The sequence below is a fragment of the Malurus melanocephalus genome, unplaced genomic scaffold (genome assembly GCF_030028575.1).
Source record: "Malurus melanocephalus ecotype Western Australia unplaced genomic scaffold, MMel_1.1 scaffold_57, whole genome shotgun sequence".
Lineage (NCBI taxonomy): Eukaryota > Metazoa > Chordata > Aves > Passeriformes > Maluridae > Malurus > Malurus melanocephalus.
Genome location: NW_026623289.1, coordinates 1,298,668 through 1,323,348, shown reverse-complemented (window position 1 = coordinate 1,323,348; position 24,681 = coordinate 1,298,668). Strand labels below are relative to the sequence as shown.

Below are 24,681 nucleotides of genomic sequence, written 5' to 3'. Positions count from 1 at the left end.
AGAAAATTAAACAAAGTGGGTGCAAATATAAAGGCACAGTAGAGCCATGATTGCCAGTCAGGAAAACAGCTGAGTAGGAGTTTGCAGTTTAAGAAACCTCTGAAACTGCATATATTATGTTTAGATTAGATGGAGGAGAGTTTCATAACTAACAAAGACTACTGCAATTATGTTACGGGCAGGTCAACACCATAACAAAAAATACGTTCTCACTGAAGATAATGTGAAAAAAAATCCCGTATACTTGGTGGAACCACATTAATTTAAAAAAATCACAGATCATCATCTAAACAGCTCTCCGTTACTGTTTGTGATTGTGAAAGCATGACTTTTTCTCCATTATTGTGTATWACAGGCTACTGGTGAATGCAGCACAGTAAAGAGCGTTATCTGATTTAGTTGGGAACACTACCTGCACATCCAGGGTGATTCACATGCTCCCTGCTATGCCCACACCGCTCCCATGCCAGGTGGCCTGGGCTTGTTGTGAGCAGATGAGGCGATATTCTCCTCCTTTGCTCCTCCTTGCCTCCTGACTACAGCCCCCGTACCACCAGGGCAGGCAGGGCTCTCCACATCACTTCACTCCGAAACACGAGACAGAAGTAGGAGTTAGTACCATGCTGTTAGAGGGTTAGATAACAATTCTGCTGCTTCTGAGCCCACAGTGTGGTTTCTCCTGCAGCCTTATGAAACCCCTATTAAGAGCTTGGTTGGCCTCGAGCTGCCTTTYCCTGAGGCTGCCTTGGGGGAAGGGCATGCAGAACGTTCTGGAAGCTGCCTGCCCGGGCCTTGAAGGTCTGGTCTGCCAATGGCAAAAGCAGAGTGATTCCCTGAAGAAAGGGCTTCAGCTCTGCTGGCAGTGGCCCCTGAGACACCCCACACGTACAATGGGCGATGAATGCCAAGTTCCCACTGGGGCCATTGTGGCTTTTCACAGTGACCCACTGGGACCTGTTAAGTTTCACTGGCAGGGCAATTGTCCGAGGCAGGAGCACCCCACCGCGGTGCCGGGGCGCTGCTGAGGGTGGTCAGTGACCGTCCCCACTCCTCAGGACCCAGCAAGGAGCGCTGAGAGGACGGGGTGCGGGCGGTCAGCAAGTTGCTGCGGGGGACAGGCGTCTCGATGGGGCTGAGCGGGACGGGTGCTTCGATAGGACTGGAGGCACCACGGCCTGAGGGGCTGGGTGCGCTACGGGGGATGGGTGCTTCCATGCGGTTGTGGGCACGRCGGGCTGATGGGAACGGGAGCCTCCACGGGGCTGCGGGCATGATGGGCTGAGGGCGACAGGCGCCTCGATGGGACTGTGGGAACTGGATCTGACCGCACCGGGCAAGGCGACGGCGACTCCCCGGCTCCAGGCAGAGCTGGTGGGGGCGGAGGCGGCGTGAGCGTCAGCAGCCTGCGACCGGGGCGGAAGAAGGCGCTGGGCGGGCTCCGCGTGTGAGGAGAGCCGGGCCGGGTCGGGCCGGGCCGGGCCTGGGGAGGTAACGCCTCGGGGCAACGGGGAGAGCCGGTGGCAGCCGGGGGGATGCGGGGCGCTGGAGCGAGGATGTTCCCTCTCTGCGGAGCCGCTGCCCGGGGCCGTCACGGGTTAACGCTGCTCTCCCGCAGGCGAATCCCCCCCTCTCACCCCTTCCCTGCCCAGTCTGTGCTTCTCACCCGCCCGCAGCTGAGGTTCCCGGGTCCGCTGGGACGGGATGATGCGCTGCCGGGGTGCAGGAGCCGCGTTACCGCCCTCAGGGTACGGGAGGAGACTGAGGGGGGCCCTGGCACCGGGGTCGCCGCGATTTCCCAGGCTGTGTGTGCCGGGGCGGTAAGGGGGCTGTGCCTGCCTGCTCTGCGGGAGGTTCCCTTGCCCCCATGCCAAGAAAGCCAGGCTTCGGGAGGGGGAAAGGGGCAACCTGCCAGCTCCTTGTGGGAGCTGGTCGGGGAGACAGATGTGTGCCTGGGTTCTGATTGAAAGGAACACAGAAACATGCTAGTGGTTTAATTTGTGTGGCTGCGAGGGATCGCCTGGGGCGTTGGGTTCAGATCGCTGCAGCCATGGCAAGCCCACAGAAAAGTCCTGACCCTGTGGCAGGGGGCACCGCCTCAGTTTCCCGCCACTGTCATCCCCTCACACCGTGTGGCGACAGCGGTGCTGCACCAAGCCCTGCGTTCTGCCCGGGAGAGAAATGTAACTGGAGCCTCTGCACTGCCAGAGAATGGAAAATGCTGCAAGTGTCTGTAGCTCACTGTGCTCTTGACGTAGGGGAGAGGCAAATCATCCAAAATTTCTCACAGATGCCAATTTTACCCCAAGTATATGGATATAATATGCCAGGTGAAATCTGAGCCTGAGAGGTTGTGTCACTTGGGATGTCAGTGTGCATTGACAGGGTCGGACATGCTGGACTTGATGATCATAAAGGTCCCTTCCAAACCTGATGATTCTGTGATTCACTTCTGTGACAATTAGCTGTGGTAAGTGTGGTGGCTCAAAGGAAGGCAAGGAAGCTGGSAGCCAGTTGGTGTAATCAAAGGGAGAGGAATTCACTCAGTGTCCTGGCAGGCCTGCTGCAGGAATGTTCTTTTGCACATGGGTGTAACTGCAGTAAATACTGTGAAAGAAATGGATTCCATTCGAGGTCCTTTGAAATGACACTTGTGAGAGCTGAAAACTGCAGTGCATTAGTAGTATCTGGAATGAGAACGATTATTGTCATTATTAAAGATTAAGACATGGACATAATCATAAAGTGCAAGCCATAAAACACAGCATTTATTCTATCTCACGAAGTCCTTTATGTATACATCTCTGAATTCATGGGATGCCCTTCTTACTGTTTCACCATATGTCCAGACAAGCCTCTTCTGCCTTGGCATCTGAACACTTTACACAATAAGCATGTCATAAGCTTTGCAAGTTTCGGCCACAAGCACATCTATTTATCAACCTCAGTTAYTGCACTGGAGAAATTATAAATTAACTGCTTAACAGCAAACTGAGCTACACAGAGTTCCGGTCAACAAAACCAGACTCCAGTTTGAGTACTGAAGGTTTTTGGTTAGAATGATGCAGCAGGACCACACTGTTAAACATTCAATACAAAAGTGCTGGAACTAAACAATTATTCTGAAACTAAGCGTAACGTTGCTTTTAATTCTGCCAGGGATGACATGCCAGAGATCTGGCTTTCAAAGCCTTCTATCATAGGCTTTAATTTCTAACTTTGGGATCCCTATTACTTCACCAAGTGATTCTTGCGTGAACTGATCAACCTGCAGTTAGACAGTTAGCTGCCTTATCTGAAAGGCAATGTCAGGTTTCATTGTAAGCTGCCATCTGATTTCTAGATTGTCTTCTCAAAGCCATCAAAATTCAATTGTAATTCTCTAAAACAGGTCTGAGACTAYGGGGCTGAAGGGATTCAACTGTTGACATTAGCTTGCAAATGGTTGTTTACATTTAGCTGTAGCAGAGATCACTTCCCAGACAATTACTTTGCACCTCCACTGGCATAKTAAATGCCACAATATTCTTTTTTCCATGTAGTCAGTCAAGTTTATGCATAAATAATGCCTTCAGCCTATCTCTAAAYGTTCATTTGGAAAACTTTCAATTATACTTTTGTTAGCAGTCCTAATAGCTGGTGATTGAGGTCCAGGCATGTAGCACAGCAAATCACCAAGAAATAGGCAAGAAGATGGGAATAGAAGTTAGTACTTAATAACATGCTCTGAGTGCTCATGAACTGTAATTGAACAGGGTGCTGAAATTGGTACTAACCTGCAGTAGCATTGTGGTTCAGGCTGAGTAAATTATAATACATTTCCYGATTTTTCTTTGAAATGTACCATAAACCAAGAAAAATACTTRTTATATTCAAATCCGTGGGATCTTTCCATTGATTGTAATTGGATCATTGGATCATTGCAGGGAGCAGGTCCCTGAGCTTCCTGGAGCTCTGTTGCTAACATCTTATTTGCACAGTGTGGTTTTGTTCTGTATTGGGRAAAATAAAATTACTTAGTTTTATATCTGTGGGTTCAGCTCCATCATGATCCTGTGAAACTCTCCTGACATATTTATTCTCTTCTAGGGGACAATCATCAGCCAGCTGTAAGTTGTCACCATGAGTTTTGTGGAATATGGAGATACAATAAAGGATGGTGACACAGCTATTGTGTTCCTGGGCCACGAGTCCATGTTTCCTGTGAAAGTCCAGCATGGCACTGTAACACAGACTAAGTATGGGGTCATCAGGCATTCCACAGACCTCATAGGCAAGAAGTATGGCTCCAAAGTGACCTGCAGTAAAGGAGGATGGGTGTTCATTCTTCATCCAACTCCAGAACTGTGGACCATGAATCTCCCTCACAGGACGCAGATTCTGTATTCCACTGACATCTCTATAATCACCATGATGTTGGAACTGAAGCCAGGCTCCATAGTATGTGAATCAGGTAATAATTACTATGTTGAAATCCTTTATTATGAACTAACACCAACACTTTCATGAAAAAGCAACCTTTTCTTTATATTKTACAAAAAGTTGTGCTTTTTTCCACTGTGATACAATTTTTACTGCCTACATGTTGAATAATTCTATTTCATGTGCACGTGTTATCAGCTGCTGCCTCTTCAAAAATTAATGCTACCTTGGTATGCAGCCTCATGTATGGGTATACCTCTGAGCCTGTATTTGGTTAATTAATCTTCTTTAAATAAATATTTTCATTTCTCTTTTCTAAAACTGTAGTTAAGTACTTAAAAATGTTTTTAAATACATTATTTGAGTCAAGATTCAGGTTTTGAATTTGCAATTTCAGATGACATACTTGAGRTTATCTAGTGAAAGAGTCTGGTGATGGGGTGTTTAATAAGAGAAATAATGTGGCAGTAGTAATATATGGTACGATGTAAGTATATATGTTTCACTCTTCAAGTGTAATCTACTTGTAGCACCACAACCTCMTGCAAAATCACTGATACAATACGATGGATGATGTGTTCATCACAGGGCTGTGTTTTGTTTCTAAACTTGGTTTAATTTATTACGGCTTTTGTGATTTTGCTTAATTTGGAAGTAAGGAGTGAACATTGACATAAATTCTTGGTTACACAGAGTTTATAATAACATCTTCATAACTTTATTACTGCAAGCACGATGTGAGGCTTGCTTGATTTGTGTGAATCTCTGTAGTTTGGAGAAATAGGAACTGAGGTAATTTGTCCTTGTTTTTTGTGGCTGTTTGAGTGTTTTTATGAAGCAGTTTCATACACTTCCCTCTCAAGCATAGGTATGGCAAAGGATCAGCATGACAGGACTGTTATACATTGTACTCTATTGCAATTTATCATTTCCCATTCCCACTCTTGCGTAATTTTGGGCAGCTTTTCAGGCATAATGACCACTTTCCAGCCCAACTGAAACAGCACTTCTCTCTGCATCCAGCTTCACCCCTTAAGAACCAGGCAGTGCATGGAGCTGGTTGCTGTACAGCAGCGCTTGAAACAGGCAAAGCCTTGTACCTGATACTGTGAAAATTGTTGGGTCCCATGAGTTTGTAATTTGGCTTGTGGGATGATCAGATGTTTTTTTTTTTTTTTATCATGGAAAGTTGTTGCATCCATCAGCTCTTCCCCTCCCTGTTATATATAGAATGGGAAAAATAAACAACAGATTATTTGAGGGAGGGGAATGTTAATTGCTCCATGTCCCRTCTCACTTGGAGTAGTCAAATTCACAGAGCTGTATGTAAAATATTTTCAATAATACCAGAGGTGCCTAGAGAGGATGAAATGTTTAATCTCTTGCTTATCTAAACAGCTGAGAAATGGAAACTCTTGATGATTTCCAAAAACGTTGTGAGTCAAAAGTCATAATCACAAATAATCCTTTTTGCTAATGGGAGACTGTCCCCAGGTTCAWTTTAATGTCTGTACTGTCAAGGTATTGCAACTTCAGCTTGCCAGGCAAAATGAACAGTTTTACTGTTGTAGTTATGCTTGTATTGCTTGCAAGGTTCACTGTTCACAAAGAAAGGAGAGAAGAACTGTACTGCAATAAATCCACCTGGCTAACCTTGAAGCAAGAGAACTTACTGCAGATTTGCTTTGAATTAAAAAAATGACAGGTATTGACAACTGGAGCCTCCAGTGTGGTGATAGAGCCTGCTTTGTGTGAATCCTAAATTCAATGGTATTTGGTGATCCAAAATCATTACTTCCGTATTAACCTTGTGTGGGCTAGACAGAACCAATCCAATGGTGATGAGTAGAAACAAGATAGGAAATCTGGTCTATTAAGACTTGAGTCTGCTTCATGCTGGTGTTGGTTTTAGGTGTATTTTGAGCATTAATTAGCAGAGATCTTTTTTGTTACTTCAACTTACATGCACAGTTACTGTATGGACTGGCAAAGCAGGCTCTAAAAACAGCTGGGCTTTTTTCATCTTGTCTTACTAACTCAACTGTGGAAGCATGCCCTGTATTTAGCCATTATAAGCAAGCAGAATTTTGGATTAATCTCCACAGCTGTGAGAGGAAATGAYTGAAAAAATAAGATAAAATACCCTCTGTGTCATGTTAAAATGCTGTGAATATGAGTATAAATGATCTTCAGCATGTGATTATAAAAATTGAGTAGAATAACCAGAAGGCTTAATTTTATATCACTTTAATTATATAGTTTAAATTGATTAGTCATGATTAGTCCTAAAAGATACAAACATATTAATACAGTTTTTACTATTTTTAATCATCTTTAATAAACATATAAAGAGCAAGCTTGTCAGCAGTACATACATAATTAAAATGACCCAGGCATACTCTCTTGAGGAGGCTATAAGGAGACTGTGCATCTGCCTGATGTTTCATGATGGGGGAGTAGGAATATGATCCTTTTTCTGTCTTCTGCTAATTTCTAATTTATAAAGGTATGTTGAGTTTTAAAACAGTTAGCACTGTTGCTGCAGCTAAGGTCTCTGGAAAACGTTGGTCCCTGCTTTGAGGAATTCCCCACTCAGATACAGATTTTTAACAGTCCCATCTTTCCAGAACTATGATATTCAAAATAGCTGCTTAAATACCTGCTCTGAGTGGCTGAATAGCATGGAAGTATTATTCTTGTGAGGTAACTAATTCCACGTGTGTTTATTGCATGTGCAACAATGCYTAGATGAAGGAAAAGGCTTAATCTTTCTCTTTTGTGTCACCCCACTCTCCAAATCTAATCCTGATGTCAACTTCCCAGGCTAGGCTCCCTGTGGGATAGCAACTCCATTTGATTTTGAGGGTTTTACATTTATTTCTAACTACACTGGAACCAATATGAAACCTTTTAAATATTTTTTCAAAACTAAAGTCCCTTCTTTCCAGTCCCAGCATATCAAGGCTTTTTTACTGTTCCCTCTATGGTGAGATGTAAAAGAGTGTCTGTCCTAATAGTACAGCATGTGAAACCTCATTTAATCTCATAAATCTCAGAAATATTTTGGCTTCGATGGAGCATAGTATTTAGACAAAATGTAATTTAGTGAAAAGTACTTTAACCACCATCCCAGTGATCCTTCAGCATTCACAAAATCACATGAGCAAAAGTGTTAATTGGATTTTTTGTTTCCTTTCAGCTAAATCCCAAATTAAAAATTGCTAAACCCTATTCAGTGCCACACAGCAATGGGTTTCTGAGCTCAGGGACTGTATTTCTGAAGGCTGAAACCACTGTTCTGGGTCCTCATGGTTTCCCAAAGAAGGAGTAACGGGAGCTGCCACCCAGCCTTACACTAGAGCTGCTCARAAACAATTATGAAATTTTCAAGCACATGGTCTGGGTATATATTTTGTTAAAGAGTACACTCATAAAAAATTAATGAGGACTTAATGATTAATGGATACTTAATAAATGATTAAGAGTTTATTGTGAAGTCCCAGCAAGTCARCTGTATGCTTATGACTCTTCTGAAGTGCTTATAGACTTTTTGACAAATACTGCTCATGTCTTTACAATGTTTGTGTCATAAGTATATGTAAATTGTTTGCAGCTCTGTTTTAAGTGTAAAGTACAGACCAAAATTTGGAAGTATTAATTTGATTCTGGAATATGCCCAAACTAATTATGTCTSTGTTTTATAATGCCTCCCTTATCTACCTCTTAGCAGCTGTTCAGGCTGGAGTGGGAGAATTAGAAAACCTGATCCCTGTGTAGCACCTCTTGAAATATTGGAAAGGCCTGATCAGTACAAATGTCATAAACCACAATATTCTCTTGCCATACCAAGCACTGAACCAATGCTGGGGCCTCCAACAGAGGGGCAGTAAGAAAGATGTGGATCTATTGGAGCAAGTCCAGAGTAGGCCATAAACATGATCAGGGGCTGGAGCACCTTCCCTGTGAAGACAGGCTGAGTGAGCTGGGGTTGTTCAGCCTGGAGAAGAGAAGGCTCCAGGGAGATCTTATAGCACCTTCCGGTACCTAAAGGGGCTGCAAGAGAGCTGGAGAGAAGGAATTTTACAAGGACATGGAGTGATAGCACAAGGGGTAATAGCTTTAAACTGAAATAAAATAGATTTAGATTAGAAAAAAGAAACCCATTACTGTGAGGGTGCTCAGGCCCTGGCACAGGTTGCCCAGAGAAGCTGTGGATACCCAATGCCTGAAGCTTTTGAAGCCCAGGTTGGTTGGGGCTTTGAGCAGCCTGGTCTAATGAGAGGTGTCCCTGTCCCAGAAGATGGGTTGGAACTAGGGAATCTTAAAGACATCTTTCAACTCAAACCATTCTGTGTGTCTGTGAKGATTCTATGAACCAAACTCTGACCACATTAGACATCATTGTAATGTATTCAGACTTGTGGCTGTCATGTAGCTGATGAGGAATGCTGTTCAAACCCTAAAGCGTTTGTTTCCAGACTTTGTGGACTCACCTTGATCTTGTAATTTCACCTGACCACCAAGCACACTTCTCATGCAGCTTTGAACTTAACCATATTCTTAACCATATTGTGTCTATTCTGTAGAAGACTACTCCCTAAAAAAATTCAGACTTCTGAATCTATAAGGAAAATTTAATTACTCACTTGAACATCTAAGGAAAAATTAATTCTTCACATTCTTTTGTATGGAGTGCCAGCCTTGAAAACCTCCCTACTATCCTCCCCTCAGCTCCTCAGTATGGTCAATGAGTAGTGGCCTTCTGAGCTCCAGCCTGCTGCCTAAAATGCCTGCTTCAGCATGGCGTCCATGACACACAGGCAGAAGAGAAGTAATCTTCTGTAAAGTGAACTGTTTTCTCTTTCAGCCATCAGTTGAAATTCTTGAAATTCTCTCCCTCCCTCTCTTCCTTCTCTGTCTCCTTGCTCTTCCTGTGTCTTAACTCTGCCACCATGATTTGTGCCTTGACCTGTCTTCCCAGTAAGATATTTGGGTTAATTTCCATCAAATGCTTAATATCTTCTCATATATTCATTAAAAGGCGTTACACAAACTTGTCATGTACAATGAGCAGTGAGCAGTCTTCATCTGTTCAGTGTTTCTGGAGTTGTTAACTGTCTCAAGATTAATTTTCCCGTGGTTTGTGGCTCCTTCCGTTCTCATGGCTGACTCATGACCTGTTTTACTATTTGCTAGGGCTAAGTGGCGTAGCTAGGAGACAAATAGAGCAACACTGTCATTGTTTTGTTGTATTTACTCATTTCAGAATATCTTAGGTAGCCAAATTTTGCATCAGAAGCTTAAGTTCTTCTAAAATGTTTCTAGATATTTTAGAGACCCAGTATTAAATATCACTTCACATACTTTTTTCTTTTCCTGTTTCCAAGCAATATGAACCTTTTTATGCACTTAAGAGCTTATTCAGCTTTATTCCAAAATGCATTTGCTTACACACGGCTGTAAACATCTATAGATCTTAAATGACAATTTGTAGCTCCTTTTCAAAAAAGAAGCACCATGATGAGAAATTTCTAACGATAGCCTGTGAAGAGAAAACATAGTGGAGCACAGAATCGGGTTACTTATATTTATGGCATGGGTAGGATTCCAGGAGATTAGACAAATATCCTTTGCAATAAGGAAACCAGACTAAACAGAAAACTGTATTCTATGTCAGTCAAGCACTGTGCTCAGTGCTTCAGTGACACTCAGTCTTGACAGTATTCTGTGCTGAAATAACATGCTTTATTTTTGTACAGCTCTGATGTTGTCCACGCAGCTTTGAGAAGGTGAGAAATTGTTTTAACATGGACATTGTCTCAAAATGGCTGAGGTGTGTGGAGGCTTCTCTGTAGAAAACCTGTCACTTGAATATGCAGAGAGTATGAAGAAAATATCTTTTGAAGGTCAGGGCAATCGAGGAGTTCTTCTGATCAATACTTTCTTGTCTGCAAATCAGAAGGAAGTATCAGTAGGTGCTGAGCTGGAATGTTTCATATGGGTGTCCACCTGTTAGGACTGAAATCCTAAAACAGCAGTGTTCTCCTTGAGGATTGGGGCAGAAACACTTGCCTAGAGCTTAAATGTAGTAGAGAAGGACAATGTCATGTGCTTGAGCCCAAGAAGAAGGAAAGGATACTGCATTAGTATGCAGGGCCATTAGCCACCTAACTCATGTGGGTTTAACACAGAGCTTAATTCCTGCCTTTGGACTGAATGGAGCCGATTCCTAGTTGTGCTGATCCCCTGCACAGTGCTGCCTCCTCAGATTTYGAGCTTTGATTGTGGCATATTGGGGCCCCTGCAGTGTCTCATTAAATGCCTGCAATGCAGATGTCTGGTTTTTGACTAAGATGTTTGAGATCACAGAACAGTCAAYGTAAAAGATCATCACATTTTCCAAATGAAAATTAGCAATGACATGAGTGCTCACCTAAGTGAACTCTAAAGCATGAGTTGTGCTGTTAAGGTTGCCTTTGGTAGAGTTTGGATTGTGCTTTTACCTCTCCTTTGTAGAGTCCATTCATGATTAATAYTCGGCAGTCAAGTGGGCATTGTCCTCTGGTAGACAGCAAACACTTTCTAAGGCTGTTTATAGTGCAGGCTGTCAGAAAGGGGACATCCTGGTGTAAAAATTATAAAAATTAGTTGTTCTGGTTGTCTTACCTTCTGCTTTCTAGGTCATATCAGGAACACAGACATTTCACTGCACCTCTATGAGCATGAAAATCCACTGAACTTCTATTTCTTATTCTTCTTCTGTTACAAAATAGTAATTTTTGAGTATCCAGTTTTTTTGTTCATTTGTATGCAGGTAATTCAGGTACACTATTTCTGGTTTGGTAGCATTCTAGTACATGTCCTCAGTAGTACTCATTGTATTTTGCTGCTGTCCTGACTGATTCAGTATCTTGCTAAGGATACCTTTCATTTCCCAAGGAAACCTTTACCTGTCAAGGACTTGCTCCAAACTGTGCCTAAGACTCTTTGAGTCATATTTTGCTTTTTTTCAGTAATGATTTTGAAATAAGGACGAAGAAAAATTGAGAAGGTGGCAAGAGTACAGCAATGTTGAATGTTGCTGATTTGCAGGGAAGAAGGTGAATATAAACCCTAATTTCACTTTCTACAATATCATAAAGACATAGGGTTGAAACCCTGCTTTATGTAGACAGTGCAGATTGGTCTTTAGGGCTTACAGAAAGTGTGGACTCATACTTTAACGGATCACATCAAATAGGCTGATCTGTCAGGCACGTGAGAGTTAAGGGTCCTCATAATTTCACAGGTCTGGGTTCAGAACGWATTATCTGTCCAAGGAGAGATTCTACAATGGTCAGTGATTCATAACCATCTCGGGCCTTGTTTTCTGCAGTTCTGCRAGTGTTGTCACGGAGAAGGCAGGCAGCATCTTCAGAAATACTCCCATTAATGCTGTTAATGTGATAGAATTTGATACGTTAAAATGTGATACATACATATTGTTCTCATGTTTGTGGTAGCCAGTCAGCAATAAATAATTCCTGGCAACCTTGTTTAACAAAAGCTCTGCCTGTGAGTAGTGACTTTCAGCATCCTGGCTTTAGTTCGGGGTTTGGCTTGGAGTGTTTGTGAATACAAGAGTATCACAAAAGAAGCCAAAAAAATCTTAATAGGTTTTCCTATGGAAGAGACAAATGGTATCTTCTATGGTGTTTTTAAGGGCAGATTTAAAAGGAAAGTTATTAAAAATGTAAAAGAATATGAACAAGGAAACCGGATAMATGCTCAAGTTTCCTCCCTCTTCTGCTTACAGCCCAGCTGTGCTGACAGGCCTCCTGTTCACTCCTTTAGATTAGCAGAGAGAGATGCAGAAAGTGCAGTACTACACATTTGAGAGGTAAAATAATTAAATTCCCTCCTTTTACAATAGATCTCGGTTGTGTAATCCTCCCTTTTGGCATGAAATATAAAGGCAGAGATTCACTCTCTAGCATACTGTGAACAATAGTTCCCTGCTTTTGTCATTTAAAAAAAWTAATGGAATACTATTTCTTTGCAGTGCACATTTATCATTGAGTTTTCACACAACCACATGGCTGCTGTGCTATCATTACTCCTTTGACCAGAGAAAAGTTCATATTGACATTTGGATCCTTCAAGTGCCATGACAGGGTAGTTTTTGATGTACGCACATATAATTGTGTTTTGCTGGTTCTTTGTTTTATTTTAATTCTACCTTGAATGCCTATTTTTTCACTTTATTAAATACATGTGTGTCAGAGTTTCTCTCTTCTCTTAGACCTCTCTGAAGCCAGTGCTAAAAGCTGTAGGTCCTTTCTCCCCCTCTAATGTGCCGTGCTGAAGCTGTGGGGGGTGACAGTCTGCCCACTGGGGTCAGAGCCCTCTCAGAGGGAAGCAGAGAAGTGGTGCTSATTCTGCAGTGCAGTCGGTGGATCCGGTGGCAAACATGGGCCCTGAGCTGTGTTTACAGTCTGAATGTGTCCCCTTTCAGAGCTGTCAGATTAAATCCAGTGCCACAACAGTGTTCCTCCCCTTATGTGACTGGAGGGCAAGAACCTTGGATCTGCCAGTGAACTCGGACTTCCTGTATGATTATGGAAAGTACTGCRCCAATTAAGCGGCTGTACCAGCCCCTGTGCCCCCTAATTAGTTTCCTTTCTACTTGTTTCTGAGCTGCTGTACTTCAGATTCTGTCCTTTATAAGTTTTTTTAAAGATTTACATTAGCTGAAAGAACGTGCCTCGGGCTGAACAGTCATTGAAAATAACTAGAAATAGATTTTATTTCTACAGAAGAAATGTGTTCCAAGCACAGAATTATGAATCAATACACACAGATAATTTGGGGTTGCTGTGGGGTTTTGAATTTGGGGGGTTACTCTGTTAAATGCCACTTGAGTGAGTAATTTGCAATGGGAATTGGTAATATGGGTGTTTCTTTCAGTGAAAATGTTCGTTATTAGTCATTCATCTATTTGATATGCCAATGGATCATTTAAAGTAAGTTTCCTAAATTGTCAAACTAAAACAAGGAGAAACTCTCTGTCTTGTTAGTCCCTGTTTGTATGTGGTAATTGTAGTTGCCTACAATTTTGTGATAGATTTTGTTAGACTAAGTTAAGCATGTGTAGGTGTGTATGTGTGTAAGTGACCTGTGAAAGCAGGTGTTTGATCAGGGTGGCTTCAAGGCCAAGAGGCCTTAGTTTTGGGTAATTCCAGTGGGAGTTGAGGATGTCTCTTAAGAGATCTGGGCAAAGCAAACTCCATATCCTGACAGCCATTTGTTTGCGTGGATATTAATAGGATTTTCAACCATGGAGCCTTGCCAACATCTTTTCTTTGTTTAGTGAAGTATAAGGTTTTGAAAATCTGTTAAAATTTGCCTTAATCTCTTTTCACCCTAGAAGAGTCTGTCACTTTGAAAAGAAACCTCTCCAGTTTAATTTCCCTGAATTTTTCCTGTTGCTTTTACTTCCTTGTGTTCTCTAGTGGCAGTTGTTAAATCTACAGCTGACCCTTGGCATTAGTTTCCTACTCCAGGGAGGTGGGACACATCCTGAGTTTACCATATTTTTAAATGAATGCTTTGAGGACCCTGAAGAGTGTTTCCTAGGTCACCTAGTCCCTCTCTCCTTGTGAAGGAAGGACTGTTCTCTTTCAGTAGATGAACCAGTAGTTTGTGTTCATTTGTGTTTCGAGCAAGTGTTCCAAGCAGGAAGACTGATGGAGAAGACTTGTTCTGATGTTTGGCACTGACAAACTCGATTTCATGAGTTGTTTGTCTTTCCTAGGTACAGGCAGTGGGTCCCTCTCCCATGCTCTCATCCGGACAGTGGCTCCCACCGGGCACCTGTACACAGTGGAGTTCCACCAACAAAGGGCCGAGAAGGCGCGGGAAGAGTTTCGGGAGCACGGGGTGGAGCACCTGGTCACCGTGACCAACCAGGATGTCTGCAAAAATGGCTTTGGGGTCTCAAACGTTGCAGATGCTGTGTTTCTAGATATTCCATCTCCGTGGGAAGCCATAGGACATGCAAAGTCAGCATTAAAAGCTGAAGGTAACTGCATTTTCCTCTTTCTGTTCAGGAAGTTCTGTGCATGCATTTCTGCCTTTGAGCCATACATTACACGTSCTCCCTTCCCTTGTGTGATAACTGTTCTCAAATGTCAGTCTCTAGGCATTTCTAAGGCTGTAAAACCTTCAGAAGGCGTCTTCAATTTAGAGTGGAAGATTTGAAAGAAGAAYAATTTTTTCCTACAGGGCTGTGCTAGCTGCTACAATTAGCATGGGCAGTTTATAAAAATTCCTTTGAACCTCAGTCAAATGCATTTTGCTAGATCTGAGATGTGTGGGAAGCAGAAGTAACAATAAATGCTGAAAGCAAATTTCTTTGGCAATTCAGTGGAAAGGTGTTTGTATAAAAGGTGTTCAGCCTCAGTTCACATCAATCACTGCAGATTTGTACCTATTTAACAGAGCACCCCAATGGTAATGTTAAGAAAAAACGTGTTTGCACTTAAATATGCCTGCCAGTTTATGTCCTAAATCTTTGTGGTTGGAGCTAGTGAGAAGTGTGCCATTGGATGCAGTGAGAATGGAACATAAAGGATGTTCTAGCTCATGCCAGTTACTCTGGGATTGTGGCAGCAAGTGAGAACTGCTGTTGAGGTTTTGCACAGATTTCATGACTTTATTATACGTCTTTTCCCTATTGAAAAATAAATTTCGGTGAATAAATAATTCTTTTGTCCTGGAATAAGTTTCCCTCTAATTAATGTCATAATAGTGTGGATTTGAATTAACATTTGCCAAATTGCTTCCATCTRCAAAAGTGACTTTTCTAAACAAGACAGTATGGAGTGCTGAACAGTGCCCATGCTGGTACAGGAGTTAAAAAAAAAACTTGATCATGTGCCAAGGCCCAGTTCTTCGTTAAAATATRTAATCACAGGATGGACATCAAGTGAATTGCTAAGTCTTCTTGAAACCACAGTATTTAAGCTTGTTCTTAAAGGTCACTGAATGTGCAGTGTCTTGTTGAGTCAGGACCAGCCCCCCTGTTAGGCTACCTCAGCTACTACTGAAATTTTTCTAGAAAGCTTTGTGATACCCACATAACACACTTCCTTTAAAAGTGAGTAAGTAGGGAGCTTTGTTAGCACTCTGTACCTGCAATGGTTACAGCTCAATTTGCAGCAGCTTTCCAGTGTGTCCTGGRGGGAAAAAAAACCACTGCACTGTACGATGCCCTTCCCATGCTCAAATTATCTAATCTAGTGAGCACAACACTCAGCTGACTTCCCAGCTTGGAAGGCGCTGCATTGCGCAGTCCAATTTGAATTATTTAAGTGGTGCATGCTTAGAATACTAAGCAGGGCTGCTTGAACAGTTCCAAGTTTTGAATTCTTGTCTCACTCCAGCATTTGAAATCCTAGAAAATGTATTATAGTCCCAAACCGGCCATACCATCTGGCTATACTTTTCTGTGCTATGCTACAAGGTTACATCTGCTTAGGCAATATAAATAAGACTTCAAAATCCCACATTTTTGTGTTTGTGAAGTGGCGTCATTCACTTTATGAGCCACTCAAAAGGCGAAGTTGCTGATCCTTGCTGCAGTTTTTGCTGCAACCAGCCACCCATGTCTGAGATCTTGTGCTGGTCTGAGGCTCTTCTTTTGGGCAAYTTGGTACGTGACTGACTGGGGGCATTTTTTTTAATGTTGCTATTTTGCATATAAACAAAACTTGGTTTTCATATAAAATATAATTGATTGTTGCAGTAATATGTAAAAACTTACACACTTTTTTTGTTTTATTCAGAGTCATGCAGGTAATTTTGTTGTGGKTTTTTTTTCCTACTGTTAAATCTAAAATATGACAGAAGGTTATCTGTAACTGCTTCCCTTCCCATACTGCAGGCAGATAATTTAATAGTGCTCCTTTGTTTTGTTTTCAGATAGTTAAAACTCTTTTGCAGTACAGCCTGTGAACATTCTGCTGTTATTCAACCCTGTTTGGAGGGTTCATGTAGTGATAAAGCATCACTGCAGGAAACGAGTTGTTTCACTCTTTTCTGTCCATGCCCTCTCAGATCTGGACAGGRTCACATTTGAACCATTCACACAGTGGGTTTTATTGTGATGTGCCATACAAAACTCACAGTTGTACTACCAGACAGTGGTAATKTAATACTAAACTCTTAAGATATTTTGAATTAAATCAGAACTAAGTAAATTCAATATATAGCATTAGCTATTTTCTTCCTTAAAACCACAATATTTGTGATAGAGAGTTCAGCTGAGACAGTATGGAAGAGAGTTCTTAACCTTAACAAAATCTTATCAGATCAGTGTTTTCTCTCCTACTTCAGTTCAAGGTCCAGTTGTAGCTCCTGGTAGGCTGAGTGTTAATGATCCTCTTTACAGAGTACATTTATCACTCGTGTTAYGCCTTGCAGTATGCTCTAAATACAGTACTTACAGCAGCGTGGTTTCCCAGTTAAAGCACTGCCAACCTCTGAAGAGCTGAAGGAATAAAATGGCACAGTAGGTTTGTGACTAGAAGGTTCTTGCTCTCTGGTGAAGCTCTTTACTGATGTCCAGGTTTGCATCTCAGCTGCATCCTTTTGTGCTGATGTCACCAGTCACACACTCAGCCGAAATGCTGCTTGTAGTATCTCTGAGGCACTGCTGCACTGCAGAACTTGCTTTCATCTCCAGACCTGCACTGTTTTTCTTCTGCAGCATCTGCTGATTAATGCTTTTCTGTAGTGATGGCTGTTGTTCCTAATACCTGACCTTGGCGGTTTTTGCAAAGTTGATGTTAACCCCTTCATGCTAAATTTTTAAAAATTAAGAAAATGAAAAAATTGTGTTGTAACAAAAATATCCTCAATGTTCTACAGTTCATAAATGCCCTGAAACTTTTGACTCACAGTCATCTCACAGCTGAATACTGTAGTGCTTTGAATATAATTCTGCACCCACCTACTCTACTCTCATAAATACTGTCTATTTCTTCCAAGGCTGTGGAATATGAGGGAGAAACCCACTGCTATAATAATTTTCGTACAGATTTTAAATTTTCAGGTAGGGGGATGGAAAATTACAGTCATATATTAGGTGGATTAGCCTCTTGCATTTTAAGTTGCTCCTTGTGGTGTTTAACAGTCTGAGTCACAAAATTATTAAAACCACCTCTCTTTTACTTCCTTTCTTTCTTTAAAGATTTTACCCTTAWATTCAGATTTTCCATTCCCTCTTGAGTATCAAAAAGCCCCTAAATTATGACTTKGTTAAATCATGATTTTGAAATAATACCTAAATCAGATAACAGGGTGCTGTCAATTCTCCCCCCAAAATTCTGCAGGTAAAGTTCACTTTGAACATCTCCTTTGGCCCTCTGCAATTCCATGTCCATGTAGGAAGTCTCACTGGCTATTTTTCTTGAGCTCCAGAGGTTATTCGTGGTCCCATTTTTAAACCACCCAGGTGTGGCTTTGAGGAGCAGCTGAAATCCCTGGCCACAGCTCTCAGCCCTGTGTGGTATCTGGGTAGGGTTGAATCACACTGAGAATAGGGCATCAACAGTAACATCAAAGCTGATGTTGTTTGGGCTTGGGCTGCCTCAGGAATACCCAGGGAATGTTTTGGGGCAGGAAGTGAAGCCTGACAGTCTAGCATGCTGTCATTCTTCATCCCTGCAAGGGGTATCCAGTTGGTATCGACACTTCTCATGTCCCCAGGATATTGTTATGGAATAAATGGATGAAGCAATACAAGCTTGCTAAAATGTACCAGCCTTTGCTAATGCAGCACCTGCTTTGATTTGAAGGAAAATTAACTCAAGGTGAGGTTAAAGATCCACAAACTATATGAAGCATATCCTCTGAACATTGAGAGTCCATCTGATCTAGTGCAGAACTGTCCCACTAGGATCTAGGACCRGGTGCTAATACATGAAGCAGCTTCATCTCTTTGCCAAGCAGTGGCTGTTCCCTGAGCCAGCCCCAGTTGTTGTATCTCATGTGAGGGCATTGCCCTAGCTAGGGTCTCTCAAGGCTCGGTAGGTCAGATGCACACAATAGGCCTGGCATGAGGTACAAGTGGTTCTTTCATGTATAGAGAGTCAAGCAGAAGGATTCCTGTATCAAAATTCCACAGTGTGGAATGCCAGCCAAACCTACTGGCTTTTACAYAGTTTGAAGGAAGTAGTTCAGGATGAAAGGATCCTTAAACACAGTTGTTAGGTTTGCTTCCCCAGTATGGAGCCAACTGATTTTTTAATTTCCTTGTTACATGCTTTTACCAGCCCATAATAATGAGCAGGAGTAAATTCCTTTTGAATGATGCACCTACAAGTGCAGAGGTTAAGGTCACATTTGCAGAAAATCACATCAAGCTCCTGTTAATGAGCTGGCAAGTGATTTGGAGAAAATTCTCTTTTCTGAATCAAGAAACATCCTTTAATTTCTTCCAACAGCCAAATCCTCTAATTTCACTTGTCAGGGAAGCTACATCAAATCGCCCACGAGCACACGCACTTAAAGGACATTCAGTCCCCTTTTGCAGAGACAATATTTTTAGTGTCCTACTAGCACAGAGTAAATGCCACAGTGATGCTGCTCACTGACTCTCCTGCCTCACCCCTACACAGTGGTTTTTGTTCTTCCTTGAGATCTTTGTAATGTAATATTCCAATTATGAGGATGAAGTCCCAAAAGCTGTGTKCTTTTGCCAGAGTTAAAAATGCTGTGCTGTATTCTTTATGCCGTAGAATCACTCCAAAATTACTGGCCCTTTTCCCTAAAACTTAATGGTGCTGTACTACATGTGTTCTTTTTGCATCTTCTGAATAATAGTGGGATGATGAAAGAACCTGTCAGAACACTTGTGACACATGCAATAACCCACAGAAGTGAGAGCACATTTCTTGGACACATTTTCTGTATCGTAAACATGCATTGGAGTTCTTGTCAATTTGGTAGCATGGAGATTTTCCACACTTGAAACCTAATGCACTGAATAGAGCTGGTAGAGATGTTGGTCYGTGCTCAGGCAAATCAGAAACAAAATTGTTTGTTGGAGTTGCACAGGAACATTCTGGCAACTTTTGAGGCCTCTTGTAGAGATGCAATGGTGTGTCCCTCAATTAACAATTAGATACAGTCTGTTGAAATGTACAGTGCTATGTGGATTAAACTCTTCCCTTCTATTTCCCCCTTCCATTAACCTCTGTTTTCTAATAATTTCAGTCTGAATTGTACTTCCATTTTCATATTCTCTCGACCCTATTGCTGGTTACAATGACTGCCAGGACTGTGTGGGCTTGTTCCAGGCTATGGATTCAGGACATTTAACCTCTCCATTAAATGCTTCAAACTAACTCGCTCCATGTAAAATTGAAGGTAGAAAAAAACTTAAGTCTTTCATGCAGTCTCATTATTCTCTTCTCCTCAACTGTGGCACTTGTCAGATGCATTATACATGAATAAACACATTTTTAGACAGCTCTTCAGATCAAAAAGCTCACACAGCTTCCCAATGTGAACAGGATTAATCTCTCATAATTACTATATCAATTTATGATGACACACAGATCTCATTAACCAAATTTAGGAATGGTAGCTTTCCTAAAAGGAGAGCTCTGAAAGAACACAAACCAAATTTGTACAAAAAAGTTTCCATTCAGATGTTTTCACTGCTCTCTAGTCTAGTCCAACCCTTTGTGATCCACAGACAGAGCAGTGTGCCCCAGAGAGGAGAGGGAGGGAGTACATGTCTTTTCTTCATTCACTAAAGAATCCTTGGCATGGCAAGACAAAGCAATGCATATTCAAGTCCTTTAAGCCTTAAAAGCCTCTTGATGTCTAAAGGACAAGAGGGCTCTCAAAGAATCTGAGAACTGTGAATGCTGGAATCTAGATTTATATCTGTTTGGTGATTGTGACAGAAGGGGTGTTGCCTAGCTGGTAATCCAGCRGGGTACAGAGGGCAGCCACAGTGTGCAGAATTCAGAAGCATCTGCTCTCTTAAAGATGACAGTGTCTCTGCCTCTAGGACAGATGAGCATGTCCTTCTGAGTGCTGGTTTTCTGCTGGGTTTTTTTTTTTCTTTTTTGCTGGTCTAACACACCATAAGAATTGAAACTTCACCAATGTTTCTATTTTAGACAGCCTCCTGCAGTCTGGAATTTCATTTTTGCTTTCCAACCTTCTGCTAATTGTAGCTTTCCAGTCTTCTCTCCTAATATCTGCTTAATCAAATAATTCCAGCCTGTAACTGCAAGTCAGATCTGGCCTACCTAATGGTGTGTACAGGAAAAAGCAGAGGGGACCCCTCTCCCACTTGTTAGGATCTGTAAAACAGATGCTTGATGGGCTCTAAGCTCTTTGTAGGTATATTTATTTGGGAGGTGTGTGTACAAATAAGGAGAACAATGGGCATGAAAAGGGAAAAACCAAAATTGGCAGAACTACTAAAACCCATTGGATGGTCTCAGTTAGATGGAATACCAGCAGTTACTGTCTTCTCACCCATCACACCTGAGAAGCTTCCAGCAGTGCAGGAAGTAAGGTAACATTTTTTGTGCTTCCCCTCTGAATATTTGCTACTGTGAGGGAGAGCTTTCTTCCCTATCAAACATCTTGAAAGCCTGTGTTCTGTAAYCCTACTTCCCCCAGCAGTTGTGAGGAGGTAACCTGATAAATCTTCATCAAGTTTRGTGTTGATGTGCTGTGCTCAGCTGACCAGCCCGAGGCGAGAGGAAGGGTGCTCTGCCTTTAATTGAAGGCTTGACAAGAACCGTAGGTGGCTTTGCAGCTTGTATGGCAACAGCTGTGTGCAGGCTTTGAGTTTTTGACTGTAAATCCAGAGCATGTGAATTCAAAAGCCTAAACATATATCTTCAAACCCTTAGAGTCAGAATAAATAAGAACAGACTTACTGTAAATATATTTTGCTTTTTTTGTTGCAATATAAAACATAATACAAAACCAAAAAGCCTGAATGAAGTAGTAGTAAGTCTCTGGTCTCTCGGCAGATTCTTGCTTTGCAGACAAAGAGTTATTGTGAACTGACATTTAGTTAAGTCAGCCATTTGTTCTGTTCCCTACACAATAAGAATACAAATTCTTTCTTTATAACATGTGTGCATCATAGTAGCTTTCTAATTATGTAACAGATTTTTTTCCTGAGTTTTTCTGTTTTCCATCTACAAACATGGTAGAAGTGTTCAGTGCTTTGGCCAGGAAAGATTAGCTGTCTGATTCAGGAACATTTTGATAGTGCTGGTCATCCTGATGAACATACAAATCTAATTTCATGGGAGTTAATGGACTGGSCATGCAATTAAATCAGCATCAACAGACTTGGTTCATAAAGACACATACCAGCATTAATTTTGCAGGTGATTATTAGATTTGGGTTTTAATTGTCACTCCAGGGAGTTACTTGTCCAGGGTACTTTGTTSTGAAGATTCATGATAAGAACCCCTTGGTGAAGAGACTTTACTTGAAGACTAAAATTAAATCCTGCTTATGTATAGTGGATTAATGGTTGTGAAAAGTGTTCTTCCCCAGGCAGTACCCAGCACATCATTGCTGCACAGTAACTAGAGTGCTACAGTGACGCTTTCAGACCTGATGCTTTCTTTTTTTAGAGATCTGACTTTAGAAACGAAAAAAAAAAAAAAAAATGGGGAGTTTGAGATAAAGCAGGCTTCATGTAGTCCCAGCATAGCCTCTATTTTTAGCAGGATGCTTTGCTCTGACTTGCACAGGTTCTTTAACTACTTAGATGACTGGTGTTGGAAGGTTTGAGTGGATGAGCCCGGGAGAGGACTGGGAAGGAATGCAAATCAGGTCAGCAGGCATTTTCATCTAATTGTAATAAGTGAAACTGTTGCTGAAGCTGCATTGCCCAGTGTTCCTTCCTCCTGCACAAAAGCTTTTCAGGAAGGGCAGTTGCCTTGGGGGACACTGTGTCCTGGGTGAAAGCACATGCCCTGGCTTTATGGCAGACAGTGTCCTTATAATTCTTTGATCTGATTTGGCTGTGGCTTTTCAGAGTAAATCTGAATCATTCTATTCTCAGCTGTTAAGGTGACATTGCAGCACTTAAAATGGTGTAGGGAGCCTATTAATACTCCGCATTCAGAATCAAAAATCAGAACTGTGCACAGACAAGGAGGCAAGTGTTAGTTTATCACTTAAAAGTATTGGCCTCGAGTTTGATAGCATTTACTGTAAGCCTGCACAATGTGATATCCAATAAACTGCAATGCTCAGGAGACAAGCCWGTCAGCTTGACTAAAAGGGTAAAGCCTTAACAGCTCTCCATCTATGGCCTGGAGAGATCCCTTTATTCTGTCCACGCATACCATCGTCCTCAACTAAACACAGCCGCTTTTGTCAGGGGCGTGTGCACGCGCGCTGCGCTGCAGCGCTGTACAGTGTGTGGAGAATGACTTCTGGCTTTGTGTACATGCCAACTGCAGTTTAGTGCCTCAGTCCAGAACAGTGGAGAGTGATTCCAAAAGAGCCACTGCTCGAAAGGGATCAACTTTAACAGTTTTACTGTGAACAAATGTCGTGGATAACACTGGATGTGGAAGATGAATGAAGTTCCTGTTGCGGYTTTTAAAGGGTCTGAAGCATCCTCTAGAGTTGTCTATGTTTGATTTTGTGCTGAGAGTTTAAACCCACAAAGTTGCCCCATGAATATTTTCTTGAAGAGTGTTTTCACTTTGTTGGTATAATAGTGATTCTGTGGGCATCTGGGAGAATTTGAAAAAAAATTAAACATGCTTCATTTTGGCTTTTGCCCTCTTTTCCACTGCCTGTCTTATTTTGCAGGTGGCCGCATCTGCTCTTTCTCCCCCTGCATTGAACAAGTTCAGAGAACCTGCCTGGCGATGGAAGAATATGGTTTTACAGAGATTAACACCTTGGAAATTCTGCTCCGTGTATACAACGTAAGGACAATTARCTTGCAAATCCCTGACCTTGGAAAAGCAGCTGAGGATAATTCTAGCACTGGCTTTGACAGCAGCAGCCCATCACACCAAGGTAGTCCATGCACTAATCTGCAGCAAGGGACTGTGCAGTTCAAGAGTGGCGTGCCACTGAGGGAGGTGGTTGGGCACACTGGGTACCTGACCTTTGCCACCAAGAGCCTGGTGTAGTACATGCTTAGTTTGTGCAGTCTGGACTGGGGTTTGTGTACATTCTGTTTTCATGGCTTTTTTGTATGGCATCCAAAGTTTTACTTGTCAGGGAATTCCATRTATAGTCAGATTTGGTTGGAATATGCTTTGTTTAAATAGCACACAAGCMTTAAGCAGAGCAGCGTCAAGAGAATGTTGAAACTCTGGAATGGTGCTCCACTTGCTGTCAGAAAGAAGATAAATTAATAGTGAATGGCCATTCACTGGAATGTGCAGAATTAAGATCTCATAAGAAAGCAAAACAAACAACACACAAATTACAAAGAAGTTGGATTTTTTCCTCTTTTTTTTCTGAATTACTTTCCCAGGTTTATGTTTTTATTTTTTTTGTAGCAGCACTGGACACTTTTGTTTGAAGTTCTCTAGTGCCTGTGTTGCTCTTAAGAATGTGAAAGTGCCTACTTCCTCCATTTTAGATAAGAAAGTTCTGAGATTATACGTCTGCCAGCACAATGTTCACAGAATCAGTTTCCTTGGAGTGGTGTTCCAGAGGATTATTGGCAGTGCTTGAGAACACAACCTCTTACTCAATTCCAGGCTGGCATCTGCAAGTTTTGACTACAGTGAGGTCAAAGAAGTGTGGTAATTGTTGGATTTAGTTTAAATCGGTATATTGTGCTCATCAGTTTGTAGTAGAAATTTGAACCTGGATCGATACAGTCATTTTCTAATGGAACAACCACTTTCATAGCTGATGAATCCACTGTAAAAATTAACTGAACAGCTGGGTAATATTATCTGAGCACCTCTTTGTAAGTGGTGTGGATGAGTTTCCAGTTGTTTTGTGGTTTATTTCCATTATGGTGTATTGTTTTCCTGCAGCTGAATGACAGAAAGATTGCTTTTGGCAGGATTTCTGTCTCCAAATTACATCAATAATGCAAACTTAGTAAAATCCTCAACCAGCCTTATTAATTAAGTTTTCAGATCATTTACTCTTTGGTCTTCCRTACAGGACTGGTGGGTGTAATGAACTGTTTGAATGCTGGATTACCTTTTGTATTTATGGATTAAAATAATTATGCAGATTTA

General features: G+C 41.8%; 1 protein-coding gene across 1 annotated transcript; it reads left to right on the top strand.

The window, feature by feature from the left end:
* The first annotated feature begins 1,424 nt into the window (after positions 1–1,424).
* On the top strand, positions 1,425–24,681 carry TRMT61A (tRNA methyltransferase 61A). Its single transcript, XM_057365726.1, has 4 exons — positions 1,425–1,488; positions 4,087–4,450; positions 14,213–14,479; positions 23,279–24,681. Exons 2-4 carry the CDS (start codon positions 4,120–4,122, stop codon positions 23,605–23,607), a joined length of 927 nt encoding a protein of 308 aa, XP_057221709.1. The 5' UTR covers positions 1,425–1,488; positions 4,087–4,119; the 3' UTR covers positions 23,608–24,681.